General features: G+C 46.5%; 2 protein-coding genes across 3 annotated transcripts; one reads left to right on the plus strand and one right to left on the minus strand.

The window, feature by feature from the left end:
* The first annotated feature begins 1,621 nt into the window (after positions 1–1,621).
* On the plus strand, positions 1,622–5,379 carry Tssk4 (testis specific serine kinase 4). Of its 2 annotated transcripts, none has more exons than XM_004661827.3 (4): positions 1,622–3,039; positions 3,387–3,601; positions 4,091–4,454; positions 4,864–5,379. In XM_004661827.3, the coding sequence occupies exons 1-4, from the start codon at positions 2,803–2,805 to the stop codon at positions 5,044–5,046; spliced, it is 999 nt and encodes a 332-aa protein (XP_004661884.1). In that variant the 5' UTR covers positions 1,622–2,802; the 3' UTR covers positions 5,047–5,379. The 2 variants fall into 2 exon arrangements, with proteins under 2 accessions (XP_004661884.1, XP_004661883.1); XM_004661826.2 differs by having other exon boundaries at positions 1,623–3,039; positions 4,061–4,454.
* A 5,534-nt stretch (positions 5,380–10,913) lies between these two features.
* Positions 10,914–12,391, minus strand: LOC101616738 (magnesium-dependent phosphatase 1). The gene is made up of 6 exons (XM_004661829.2): positions 12,288–12,391; positions 12,137–12,197; positions 11,955–12,065; positions 11,531–11,638; positions 11,356–11,441; positions 10,914–11,195 (listed from the first exon to the last, which is right to left on the minus strand). The coding sequence occupies exons 1-6, from the start codon at positions 12,322–12,324 to the stop codon at positions 11,104–11,106; spliced, it is 495 nt and encodes a 164-aa protein (XP_004661886.1). The 5' UTR covers positions 12,325–12,391; the 3' UTR covers positions 10,914–11,103.
* Between the last annotated feature and the right edge of the window lie 1,021 nt (positions 12,392–13,412).

The raw sequence follows: 13,412 nt of genomic DNA on the forward strand, positions 1-13,412 counted from the left end.
GGGAGAGAGAATGGACATGCCAGGACCTCCTGTCACTGCCAACGAACTCCAGACAAAGGCACCACTTTGTGCATCTGGCTTAAGTGGGTTTTGGGGAATTGAACCCAGGCCATTAGGCTTTGCAAGAAAGCACCTTTATCTGCTAAGCCATCTCTCCAGCTCCCACAATAAAATTTGACCATGAGTATACAGAATAAATCTGAAAATAGCTTGAAATATAAGGTCTTAGGCTGGGCATGGTGCCACATGCCTTTAATCCCAGCATGTGGGGAGGCAGAGGTGGGAGTATTGCCGTGAGTTTGAGGTCATCCTGAGACTACATAGTGAATTCCAGGTCAGCCTGGCCTAGAGAGAGACCCTAACTCAAAAAGCAAAATAATAAAAACTGGTTTTGGTGAACCAATGAGTTTAATGGGGTTATTTACAGAGCAGGGTGGGGGTCTACTTAGAGGAACATGGAGTCACCAAAGCAGCTTTCCCATGGAGAAGTCTCATTCCAGCCTGGATGACGACCTCCCCATGGCTGCTTCAAGGAATTCCTTGTGTTGGGATCACATGCTCAGATGTTCTTCCCTCATCCTCAGGGTGAGGGCTTACTTACAGAGCATGGAGACCCCAAAGCAGCAGTGCCACCAAGAAGTCTCATTCTAACACAGATGAAGACTTCACTGTCTTTTGGTCTTTTTGTTTTTCAAGGTAGCTTCTTGCTCTAGCCCAGGCTGACCTGGGATTTGCTGTGTAGTCTCAGGCTGGTCTCGAACTCATGGTGATTCTCTTTTACCCTTTATATACTCTATCGCCCCCTGAGGCCACACAACTTGATCCTTCCTTGCACACAGGTGGCACCTGAAATCTCAGGTGGGGTTTTGACAACTTTCCTCATAATGTCCTTTTTATGGGAGAATGTTAATATGTCCAGTCTGATGAGTCTGTCATGAATTGGCCCAGCTGCAATAGTTATTTACCACTTTCATTGCAGAGGAATTTTCCATACACTTAGATTTTTGTCTCCAGTACTGGAGGGGGAAAAGAAAAAAGTAGTACAGGAGAGGTTGAAGTAGGAGGATATAGAATTCAAGACCAGCCTGGATACATTGTGAAATACCCTTTCTGAGAAAACACCACCACCATAACAGAGCATGTGGCTGTAATTCTATCACTTGGGAAGCAGAGGCAGGATTTTAAATTCAAGGACAACTTTGTCTCAAATGAGAACAAAAAGATAAAATTGGGGGCTGGAGAGATGGCTTGGTAGTTAAGACTATGAAGCCTAGGAATCCAGGTTCGACTTCTCAGAAGCCATGTAAGCCAAATGCACATGGTGGCACGTGCATCTGAAGTTATTTGCAGTGGCTAGGCCCTGGTGTACCCATTCTCTCTCTAATAAATAAAAGCTTAATTTTTTTTCTGGTAATTTTGGGATTTTTATTTTAATTAAAGTATGTAATAAAAATCTTAAAGATATGAATTTTCCTTTTTAAAAAAGATAAAAGGACTGGAGGGATGGCCTAGCAGTTAAAGCACTTGCCTGCAAAGCCAAAGGACCCAGTAGTCTCCAGAACCCATATAAGCCAGATGAACAAAGTGGCACATGTGTCTGGAGTTCATTTGTAGCGGCTGGAGGCTCTGGTGCACCCATTCTCTGGTGCGTTTGCTCTCACGCTCTCTCTCTCTCTCTCTCTCTCTCTCTCTCTCTCAAATAAAAATAAAACAGATAAAATTGGAGATGTAGGCAAGGTTTTCTTGGGCCAAATTAAAAAACTTAATCTTGAGAAAAGGGAGCAAGTGAATTGTTTCAAATTAGAATGAAATCAGATTGAAAAAAAAAATCAGACTTGTGCTTTCAACTTGAGGATGAACCAACTGGTGGAGAGCAGCAGGCTTACAAGGGCAAGTCAGCTGAGTGGAGGCTGAAGCTAAAGGCGCAGCAGTGGACACAGGTGTACAAACATTATCAAGAGGAGAAGGCAGAATTCGATGCCACATTGGATGTAGGAACTAAGGCAGATGGTGCTGGGATGACATTTGAGTTTCTAAATTAAGGACAACTGGTATAAGAAAGGGAAAGTGTGAGAGAAGAGAATTAGATTTTGGATATGGCAAACTAGGTGCATAGGTAAGACATGTCTCTGTGACGTTCTGTGAGCAAATGGATACTATCTGGTACTCCAGAAGTAACTGGGGTGGAGATGAGATTAGGAATGAGATCACTGAAGCCTTGGGAGTATATAAGCTCCACAGAGAAGAGGTGAAGGTCTTATGTAAGGCCTGTAACAGAACCTGTGGGATGTGATTAAGGGATAGATGTAAGGACTGGGGGTGTGGTTTCAGTGGTAGAGTGCTTGCTTAGCATGCAAAGGCCCTCAGTTCAATATCCTGAGTACTGCAGCAAACGAAGAAAAAAGTATAGACGACAATGAAGGTTTAATGGAAGAATGGGAAGAAAATTAAACTCAGGATCAATCATGGAAAACATAAAAGGTACCAGACCCATGGGAGAGTCCCACCAGATTGCACTTCATTCTCAAGTTTTGTGGCCAATGATGAATAAAGGGTATATGGAACTCAGTACTCTGGAGGTTCTGTAACCAAGATGTGGAAGTAACAATAGCTGCTAAGGACAAAAAGAATGCTGCTTTCTTTACCCTTCTGAATTTTTTTAGTGGAAGGCTAAGCCCAACATCCCCAGGCTTTGTGTGACTTAGTAAACATTTGGAAACAACTAGATTCACTTTGTTACCCTTGCCTTCAGTGGTTCTTAAGTAGACAGAGACTTCTAAGTAGCAAAGCTCTCCATGAAACATGCCCAACCCCACAGGGAAGGGAGACACCTTGGAGACTGCACCAGCCACCCCAGCTTATCGCTCTGTCATGGAGGAGTATGGTTATGAAGTGGGCAAGGTCATTGGTCATGGCTCCTATGGGACTGTATATGAGGCTTACTACACAAAACAGAAGGTCATGGTGGCTATCAAGATCATCTCAAAGAAGAAGGCTTCTGATGACTATCTTAACAAATTCCTACCCCGGGAGATACAGGTCAGAAAGGGAGTTAAAGTGGGAACTGGAACATAATGAACTATTTGTGATTTCTCAAAGGGGTATGGCTACCAAGGGGTGGAGCCATAAACTCCTAAACCAGAACTAAATGTGTCAACATGTACGAAAATCCCTTATTGTATATTCAACCTTTCTCATGTACCCAGTCACCTCCATGCCCAGCCCCAAGTGAAAATGTGTAACAGTATTTACCCAGATAGCAGCACTCTGCAGTTAAGGGTTGAGTCTGATGCAAAGTTCTGAGTAGCAGTGGGAGGGTAGGAGAGGGCTAGAAGCACAAGCCAAGGTGGTTTGCCAGGTGTGACGGTTCCCTCTTCTGCATTCAGGTAATGAAAATCTTGCGGCACAAGTACCTCATCAACTTCTATCAGGCCATTGAGACCACATCCCGAGTATACATCATTTTGGAGCTGGCTCAGGGTGGTGACGTCCTTGAATGGATCCAGCGCTATGGAGCCTGCTCTGAGCCCCTTGCTGGCAAGTGGTTCTCCCAGATGGCTCTGGGCATCGCCTATTTACACAGCAAGAGCATTGTGCACCGGTGAGTGCAGTTACCAGACTCAAGGGGGTTATATGTATTGCCCATTTTCTTCCCTTGACATCTGTGCCCACTCATCTACTATATTTCATTTTTTGTTTTTTCAGGGTAGGGTCTTGCTCTAGCCCAGGTTGACCTGGAATTCACTATGTAGTCTCAGGGCAGCCTTCAACTCATGGTGATCCTCCTACTTTTGCCTCCCAAGTGCTGAGATTAAAGGCATGCACCACCACGCCTGGCTTTATATATTATATTTTAATTGTCTGGTCAAGGACACTTGTCTCTTACTGTGTGAGAGCCCTTTATGCACTGGTGGTCCTCAGCTACCATCCTCTCACCATTAGTCTCTGCTCCCAACCCAATGGCTTTGTTTCCTCATTCCCACTTTGCCTATCTTCTTCATCTGTAGCCTCTGACCTCTGGCCCTTCAGCTCCCATTCTAATATTAAGCCCTCTCCCCAGCCTGACCCCCAGCCTTTCTGCTGCTGGTAGGGACTTAAAGTTGGAGAACCTGCTGCTGGACAAGCGGGAGAATGTGAAGATATCGGACTTTGGCTTCGCCAAGATGGTGCCTTCTAACCAGACCGTACGGAGTAGCCCTTCTTACCGCCAAATGAACTGCCTTTCCCAACTCAGCCAGACCTACTGTGGCAGTTTTGCTTATGCCTGCCCAGAGATCTTGCTAGGCTTGCCCTACAACCCTTTCTTGTCTGACACTTGGAGCATGGGTGTCATCCTCTACACTTTAATGGTTGCTCATCTGCCCTTTGATGATACCAATCTGAAGAAGCTGCTGAAAGAGACTCAGAAGGTGGTCACATTCCCAGCAAACGTCACCATCTCCCAGGATTGCAAGGTGCTGCCTCCCCCAGGAGGGCTGAGGCCTTAGGGATGACTCATGGGGTAGGGAAGTAAATACCAATCTAGGGTTCCCAACCCTGGGGGAAGGCTCTTTTTCATGCCAGAGCCACCTCTAGACCTTGTCCATAATAGTGACTTGAGAGGGTCAAGGACTGAGCTTCAAGCTTTCATTCTGTTTGACAAGCAGATGGGAGCATTCATTCATATAGGCCAGAGGGATTATGCAAGGGATTCTTTTCAAGGAGCTCTTCTTTCTATGGCAGGGAATGCTTGGCTTTAACACAAAACCAGAGCCTTACCCCTTTCACCGTAGTGTGATGGGCTTTCTAAGGCCCAGCTGCTCATTGCCCGTGTGTCACAATGAGGAGCAAGCTCAGCCAAGACCTCTCTCTCCCCCACCCTAGAACCTGATCCATCAGATGCTACAACAAGCTACCAAGCGTGCTACCATCCTGGACATCCTCAAGGATCCCTGGGTACTCAAGTTCCAGCCTGAGCCACCTACCCATGAGATCAGGCTGCTTGAGGCCATGTGTCAGCCCCCCAGCACTGCTAATCGTCATCAGTCTTTGGAAGTCATGACTTGAAAGTGGTCAAGGCAGGGAGGGGGCTGAGATGAGCACAGCAGGAGGGGCTGGGTCCAAAAATAAATAAATAAATAATTCTGATATAGTTTCATCAGCTAGGGTCAGACATTCTTTCCTCAAGGGAATCTTAGTGGGGTACACTACTGAGGGTCAGAGGTTGATTGGTTAATTTCTGCCCAACACCTGTAATCAGTAATCTTGACACCTGTGTAAATTAACAGTGAAATTAAGTGGGGCTCAGTGGGGAGGGATTCTCAGAAAACCTAACTTTGGGAAGCTTCATTATTCTAAGTACTTAGCTGGGGCGAGCCCCCTGTCCTGTAGGAGAAGAACGACCACCAGACGAAGATCCTTCTCGATCACACTTTATTGGAGAGCCTCTTGGTTAACAGGAAAGTTGATGGCGAGGGGCGAGGGGCGCAGGAGTGTAGCTGCTTTTATAGGGCAGAATACTACGGGGCGCCTGCTGATTGGCTGCCATAGGCTCACCCGCCCACAGGAGCCACGGGATAGGCTCGGGACAAGGTGCATTAAGCGCATGCGCCACCTCAAGCGAGGTTGGCGCCAAGGCGCTGCCTAAATAAGGAATTGTTTACCTCAAGACTGGCAGGAAGCCAGCGCCATCTTGTAATGGCGTCTGTGTTAGCTCCCTACACTTAGCCATTGTTTCACATGTGTTCCTTAAATGCTCAAACAGGGGACAGAGAGGGGGAAAAAAAAAAAGAACCCTGGGAGATGGATGGCTCAGTGAATAAAAGAACTTCCTGTGCAAACATGAGGACCTTTGTTTAACTACCATGGAAAAAACCGGGCATGACTGCACATGGCTATAACCCTGGTACTAAGGTGGACAGAGACGTGAGGATTTCAGACTCACTGGTCAGCCAGTTTAACTGGAAAAAGGTAAAAAGCTCCAGATTCAGTGAAAGACTTTCTCCAGGAAATACGGTGGAACAGCAATAGAGGAGGACATCTGATGTGCACACAAGACATGCATTTGCACACACACATGCATACACCACACATACTACATACACACCACAAAAAAAAAAAAGCCCTGGTTGTTGTACTTTGGCTGCCTGTAGTCCAATCTGATGGTGACATTGTTCCCCATCCTCTACCCTTAGGCAAAAGTTTTTCTTTTTGTTGTTTTTTTGAGGTAGGGTTTCACTCTAGCTCAGGCTGACCTGGAATTCACTATGCAGTCCCAGGGTAGCCTTGAACTCACAGTGATCCTTCTACCTCTGCCTCCCAAGTGCTGGGATTAAAGGCCTGCACCACCACACCCAGCAGGCAAAAGTTTTAATTGGAAACAGCAAGGGTTGAGGAACAGCACTGGTTTAGGGAAATTGAGGCCACCAGTTGACAGGAAAGAAGAGGCATGTTATGGGGTTCTCGGAGGGGCCTGGAGTTTGCATAGCTTGGTTTTTCACAAATACTAAGGTGTATTTAGTATCTTGGTTCCTTTCTCCAGTGTCTTTATTGTTTCTTCCCCCTACCCCCCTAGGTAGGGTTTCACTCTAGTTCAGGCTGATCTGGAATTCACTATGTAATATCAGGGTGGCCTCCTACCTCTGCTTTCTGAGTGCTGGGATTAAAGGTGAGTGCCACCACCCCTGGCTTCCAGTGCCACCTTAAATTGAAGCAAACACCAACGATTCAGGGCTTCTCACACGATCACTCCTGAAGGTCCTGAAGAAAGAGTTCAAGTCTTCTATCAACTGAACTGTGGAAAAGGAGACTACTACTCCTGCCCATCCCAGTGTTCTTCCTGTCTCTGATGATGTGCTTTGCAAAAGGAAAACGGGGCCGTCTGGGCAGAGGCGTGACAGCAAGAGAGGTATTCAAAGATAGTGTCACATGCTTCTTGCTTTCATTTCTTTTTTTTAAAGTTATTATTAGAGAGAGGAAGAATGGGCGCACCAGGATCTCCAGCCACTGCAAACAAACTCCAGCCCCCAAATAAATTTTTAAAGAATAAAAATAAATGAGGGCCTGTAGAGACGGCTTAGCTGTTAAGCGCTTGCCTATGAAGCCTAAGGACCCCAGTTCGAGGCTCGATTCCCCAGTACCCACATAAGCCAGATGCACAAGGGGGCCTTGTATCTGCAGTTCATTTGCAGTGGCTGGAGGCCCTGATGCACCCATTCTCTCTCTCAAATAAATAAATACAAAACAATTTTTTTTTTTTTGAGGTAGGGTTTCACTCTAGTCTAGGCTGAGCTGGAATTTACTCTATATTCTCAGGGTGGCCTCGAACTCATGGTGATCCTCCTACCTCTGCCTCCCGAGTGCTGGGATTAACTGTGTGCCACCACACCTGGCAAAAAAAAAATTTTTTTTTAAATTATTTATTTATTAGAGCCAGGGAGAAGCAGATAGAGACAGAGAATGGGCACACCAGGGCCTCTAGCCACTGCAAACAAACTCCAGACACCTGCACCACCTTATGCATCTGGCTTAAGTGGGTACTGGGGAATTGAACCTGGGTCTTTAGGCTTCACAGGCATGTGACTTAACCACTAAGTCATTTCTCCAGCTTCTTCCTTTCTTTTCATTTGCTGCTGCTGCTTTTTTTTTTTTTTTTTTTTTTTTTTTTTTTTTGGTTTTTCAAGGTAGGGTCTCACTCTAGCTTAGGCTGACCTGAAATTTACTCTGTATTCTCAGGATGGCCTCAAACTCACGGCAATCCTCCTACCTCTGCCTCCCGAGTGCTGGGATTAAAGGCATGTGCCACCACGCCCGGCTTCCTTATTTCTTTCTTGAGACAGGGTCTTGCTATGAAGCCCAGGCTAACCTAGAACTTCCTGTGTGGCTCATGCTGGTCTGGAATTCAGTCTCCAGCGCTGGACTACAGGCACCTGCCACCATGCCCAGCTATCCACATGCTTCTAAGATAAGTGATAGTAATTTTCTTAACCTCAGCATTAGGCAATTCTACAACAAACCAAACTGCAATGCAAAACAGCCCTGAACATAGGTTGAAATATTGGAAATGGGACTGCAGAGACTGTGCAGCAGTTAAGGCTCTTGCCTGAAATATTGGAAATACCATTTATTCTGTTTCAGCTCCATTTTTTTTTTTCATTCCTTTTTTGGTTTTTCAAGGTAGGGTCTCACTCTGGCTCAAGCTGACCTGGAATTCACTATTCAGACTGTCCTTGAACTCATGGCACTCCTCCTACCTCTGCCTCCCAAGTGCTAGGATTAAAGGTATGCACCATACCCAGCTCTTAGTTCATTACTATTTATTGCTTTAAACAGGTTGTAAGAAGCAGGGGAAAGGATCTCAAGTGTAGATAAGACATAGTAGATACCAGGGATCTATTTACCCAATTATTTATTCTCAAGGAGAGATGACAGGCGTGGCGTTGCATGCTTTTAATCCCAGCACTGGAGGGGATGGACAGAAAATGGAAGTGCCAGGCCCCTCCAGCCACTGCAAATGAACTCCAAACACATATGCCACTTTGTGTATCTAGGTTTACGTGGGTACTGGGGAATTAAATGCCAGTCGTTGGGCTCTGCAGGCAAGCGCCTTAACCTCTAAGCCATCTCTCCAGCCCATCTACCCAATTTTATTGAGAACAGAAGTACTCAAAGAGAAGAGAACCCAGGTGCTCCTGCATGCAACATCCCTTCAGCTGTGTGTGGTGGCAGGAGGACCAAGTGATCAAGACCAGTGTCCACTACAAGTGGAGTTTGAGCGTGTCTCAGCTATATGAGACCGTCTCACACAAAAAATAAAAATCTTTCAAAGTTCAGATGGGGATGGGAGAGCAATGAGCCTCTTTCTCAGACAAAGTAATATGATCACCTCAGCAGAACTCCCAAAGCTATACTCCTTCAGTTCTGCATTTGGCACTTTAAGGCAACAGCGGGAAGACAAATCTAGACTGCTCAGAATACCCAGGTGGCCAGTTTCATTGCTTGTCTATTTGCTTTGGAAATACATTAGTCTGTAAAGCCTCAGCAACTTCTAGCCATCCTTGGCCTTTGATACTGAATTCTAGTTTGTTCTAGCAAAGAACTGAAAGGTGTCCTGCCTGATGGGCTCATTACCACAGCATATCAATGCTACCTGAAAAGGAGGCCTGCTGCTTGCATTTACAGCCCCAAAACAGTAACAGCTTGCTAAGTGGAACAGACTGGGCTTTGGTTTCAGTCCCCCTTTTATCTTTAAGTTTTCAAGGTAGGGTCTCGCTCTAGTCCAGGCTGACCTGGAATTCATTCTGTTGTCTCAGAGTAGCCTCAAACTCACAGCAGTTCTCTTTGTGCCTGGCTCAGTCCCCACTCTGTAAACCAGATGTTGTTGCTATGCAGTTGGCAACCCCCACAGCTGCAGCAGCAGCAGCCTTCTTGCCTGGGTCGTTTATGGCTGGACATATGTGGAATAATCTCTCACCTTCTCAAGTCCTTAAGACAACAGCCCTGTCTGTGTACCTGGCCCGGCAGGCAGATGTGTAAAAAGTACACTAGCTGGGTGTGGTGGCGCATGCCTTCAATCCCAGTACTCTGGAGGCAGAGAGGTAGGAGGATCGCTGTGAGTTCAAGGCCACCCTGAGACTACATAGTGAATTCCAGGTCAGCCTGGGCTAGAGTGAAAGCCTACCTCGAAAAACCAATAAATAAATAAATAAAATTAGGCTGGGTGTGGTGGCACATACCTTTAATTCCAGCACTCAGAAGGAAAGAACTTCTGACATCTGCTGGGCCACCTCCTGTGGTTCACCTACAGAGTCAATGTCCCTGAGAATGGGGTGGGTGGGGATTGCCAAGGATTCAGGTGGCAAGCCCATCCCAACTTTCTCATCTCACACAAAGTGTTTCCCTGCCTTAACGGCCTCAAGCTGATAGGTTGCACTTTCTTCCCTAAAGGATCTTTAAAAATTAGAGAAATGATTTTTCTTCCTTAGAATGTCCCAGCCAGCAAGAGGATCTTTATTGTAGGGAGCAAGAAGACAGACATAGGTCTAGCCATCAAAAAGGTCTAGCCATCAAAAGCATGACATAGGTCTGGGGATATAGCTTGGTGGTAGTGAACCTGCTTACCATGTGTAAGGTCCTGGGTTCAATCCACAACCCCATCTCACACCCCCCAAATATAATGTATATTCATTTCTGACAAAATTTAAAATTTGCTGTCACATGTCCAGAGCCACTTGGCCCAGGATGGTGTCCCCTCTTAAAAAAGCTGTCCCCGAGGCTGAAGAAATGGCTTAGCAGTTAAGGCGTTTGCCTGCAAAGCCAAAGGACCTCAGTTCGATTCCCCAGGACCCACGTAAGCCAGAGGCACAAAGTGGCGCATGCATCTGGAATTCGTTTGCAGTGGCTGGAGGACCTGGCACATCCATTCTCTCTCTTAAATAAATAAATAAATAAATAAGCCGCCTCCACCCATACACTATTGATTTTTATTCCTTGCAGGGAAGTGTGCAGCTAGTATGAAGCAATGGGAGTTCATACCCTTTACAGAAGTCAGGGAAGGGGACAGTTTCCAGGTGAGGAAATCAGTCTTGGGCAGTTCAATTTTTCACACTCTAGTCTGGATACCTTAGGACAGCCAGTCCAAGGTCACACCCTAGAAATAACCCACACAGTGTGTGAAATCTTGACTGGCACAGAAACGCTTTTTAATAAAATTATAAATGCATCGGACAATGACCCCCCCCCCAAGGTAGGGTCTCACTCTAGCCCAGGCTGGCCTTGAATTCACAATTCAGTGATCTTCCTACTTCTCTGACTCCTGAGTGCTGGGATTAAAGATGTGCACTACCACGCCTGGCTTTAAAAAAATTATTTATTTGCAAGCACAGAGAGACAGACAGAATGGGTGCATCAGGACCTCCAGCCACAGCAAAGGGACTGCAGATGCATGCACTACTTTGTGCATCTGGTTTTACATGGGTACTGGGAAACTGAACTCGAGTTGTTGGGCTTTATTGGGCAAACACCTTAACCACTTAGCCATCTCTCCAACACAAAGTTGGCTTTTTGAAAATGCCTTTTTGATTTCAGTTTGAGACCTCAAATGATGCTTATCCACAGGTTTGGGTCTCAGGACCCAGCTTGGGTCTTTGCAAACATCTCTAACCCTTGAATTAGGGTTTGAAGACTCATTCCATTCTGGATATGAATGCAGGTAACACCTAGAAGAAAAAGAAATCACAATTCACCTGGCTTCAGGACTCATTCTCCACTTCATGCAGATCATTCATCCTGAATTTATCACCTACCTCTACCCACACACCCAGGAACCGTTTCTCCTAATAAGCCCTCCCTATGGCTGCCCTCACCACACATCAGTACCAAGTTTGCCCACATCTGCAATATTTCGATTCTCATCATCAAAGAAGACCATCTGGGAGAAAGGAATTCCAGTCTTCTGCTGCAACCTGTGAAAGATAGGGCGAGGTAATCCAATTGACAAACTGGTTCACCTCCTTTCTCTGATACTCTCCTTCCCTTATCTCTTCCTACCTACCTCTCAAAGTGTGTGACCTTGCTGCCTGGATAGATTTCCCGATGAATAAAGTATCTGTCAAGGTCAAAGAGTTCTAGTAGCTGCTTGGCTCCTTCTATCTCACCTGTCCTGCATAAGGTGTAACAGACGAAGTTAAGTGAGTTTAGGGCCAGGGGTGTATATGAAGTATAACCTGGGGCGGGGGCCACACAAATTTCCTGCTTTTTGAGGAGGGATAGACATCCCCCACCCTTATTCAACTCCACAGATTCTGGCATAGCTGTTGCTGAGCTGATGTTTAACAGCTAAAATGTCCATTAGAAATTAGAAAAAGCAGGCAAATACTTGCAATTTTGCAACTAACTTTTGGTACCCACGGACTGACACGAAGTTCCTCATGCATGTATGTATCGGCATTAACAGAATCGCTGTCAATCATTCTTACCGTGAAGCTGCTGCGACGCTCACCCCAAGACCCTGCAATCGTTCCAGGACCTCGGGCACCTCCGGGTACAGTCGGACGTTCTGACCCCGCCTATCTCGTATAGTTCCATCACTGGAGAGGGCGAGAGAGCGCTCAGCTCACGGAAGGTTCCTGCTGGCCCCAGTCCTTCCTATTTGTCTCACCTGCTCTTGTGGAACGGGGGGTCTACGTGCGTGTCAACCCAGAAAGGCCAGAGCGTGTAATCTGCGAGAGGGTGAAGGGAGCGCAGGGATTTAGCTATCACTAGGGAGTAGAAAAGGAGAGCAAACTACGAAACTCCCGGCCGTTCCTCACCCAGATCAAAAACTGCGAGCTCCGGAAGACGCATCATGACTGGCCCGGCAGGCGATGCTCATGGAGCTGGCGCTGTTCCGCGGGACTGAATGCCTCCAACTACGGTGGCCAGCGAGGCCAGAGAAACCACGACTAGAGCGCCGCCACGCTGCGCACGAGCGCCTCCTGCTGCTGGATAGAGAGGCCTGCAATACAGTACCAAAGCTACGGAGGCCGCAACCACAGGGGTCACAACCATCTCCTTTTCCACACCACCAGAATCCACCCAACTCACAGCGATCTTCCTAAATGCTGGGATTAGTTTTTGCACCACCACGCCTGGCTTTATTATTATTTTTACTATGAGAGAGGGAGGGAGAACTGGCATGCCAGGGCCTCCAGCCATTGCAAATGCCAAATGCTTGGGCCACCTTGCGCACATGTGGGACCTTGTGAGTCTGGCTTACATGGGATCTGGGATGTGGAACATGGATCCTTAAGTCTTTACAGGTAAGCCATGGTGACCCTACCTCTGCCTCTCGAGTGCTGGGATTAAAGGTGTGCGCCACCATACCCAGCTTTAAAGTTATTTTTTAAAAAAAGATGTTTGCAAAGCTGGAGGCTTTCTCTAATTAGGATCAAATGTCCATCAGCTACATGGGAAATTTATTCTTAAGGGCTGGGAAGATGGTTTCATAGTAAAGTCACTCACATGGCCCAGCTGGGGTTCAATTCCCCAGCCACACACAAACGCAAAACACCCCTTGCCCATGAATATTTGAAATAGGTGTACAACAACTAATGTGTAGAGGACTGGTTTGTAATGTTGCTGATTTCTGAAAATACTCTTACCATGGACTCTTCCCTTCCCTGTTTTTGAGACAGGATCACAATTATGTATGTAGCCCACTGGCCCTGAACCCTCCATCCTGCATTAGACTCCTAAAAGCTGGGATTATGGATGTGAGCCACCACATACAGCTATCGGCATTCATGAACCTGTATGAGCTGGCTCCAACATGGCACCTTCCAAGAGTCATTTTAAGAGCATCAGCCCTTCTTTCCATTACCCTACTTATTCAGTATGGTGTAACTGATTACCACTGGGCCTATTTTGATGTGGCAACAAAAGAAAGATTCCAGGAG

This window comes from Jaculus jaculus, chromosome 7, assembly GCF_020740685.1.
Source record: "Jaculus jaculus isolate mJacJac1 chromosome 7, mJacJac1.mat.Y.cur, whole genome shotgun sequence".
Classification (NCBI taxonomy): Eukaryota; Metazoa; Chordata; class Mammalia; order Rodentia; family Dipodidae; genus Jaculus; species Jaculus jaculus.

Excerpts from the sequence above, each read along its gene's own strand:
- Tssk4 (XM_004661826.2), top strand. The coding sequence starts at position 2,803 with ATGCCCAACCCCACAGGGAAGGGAGACACCTTGGAGACTGCACCAGCC. Across the intron at positions 3,040-3,386 it reads TCCTACCCCGGGAGATACAG|GTAATGAAAATCTTGCGGCA; the intron begins GTCAGAAAGGGA and ends TTCTGCATTCAG. Across the intron at positions 4,455-4,863 it reads CCATCTCCCAGGATTGCAAG|AACCTGATCCATCAGATGCT; the intron begins GTGCTGCCTCCC and ends CCCCCACCCTAG.
- LOC101616738 (XM_004661829.2), bottom strand. The coding sequence starts at position 12,324 with ATGATGCGTCTTCCGGAGCTCGCAGTTTTTGATCTGG. Across the intron at positions 11,639-11,954 it reads AGCGTCGCAGCAGCTTCACG|GACAGGTGAGATAGAAGGAG; the intron begins GTAAGAATGATT and ends CACCTTATGCAG. Across the intron at positions 11,442-11,530 it reads AAGGTCACACACTTTGAGAG|GTTGCAGCAGAAGACTGGAA; the intron begins GTAGGTAGGAAG and ends TATCTTTCACAG.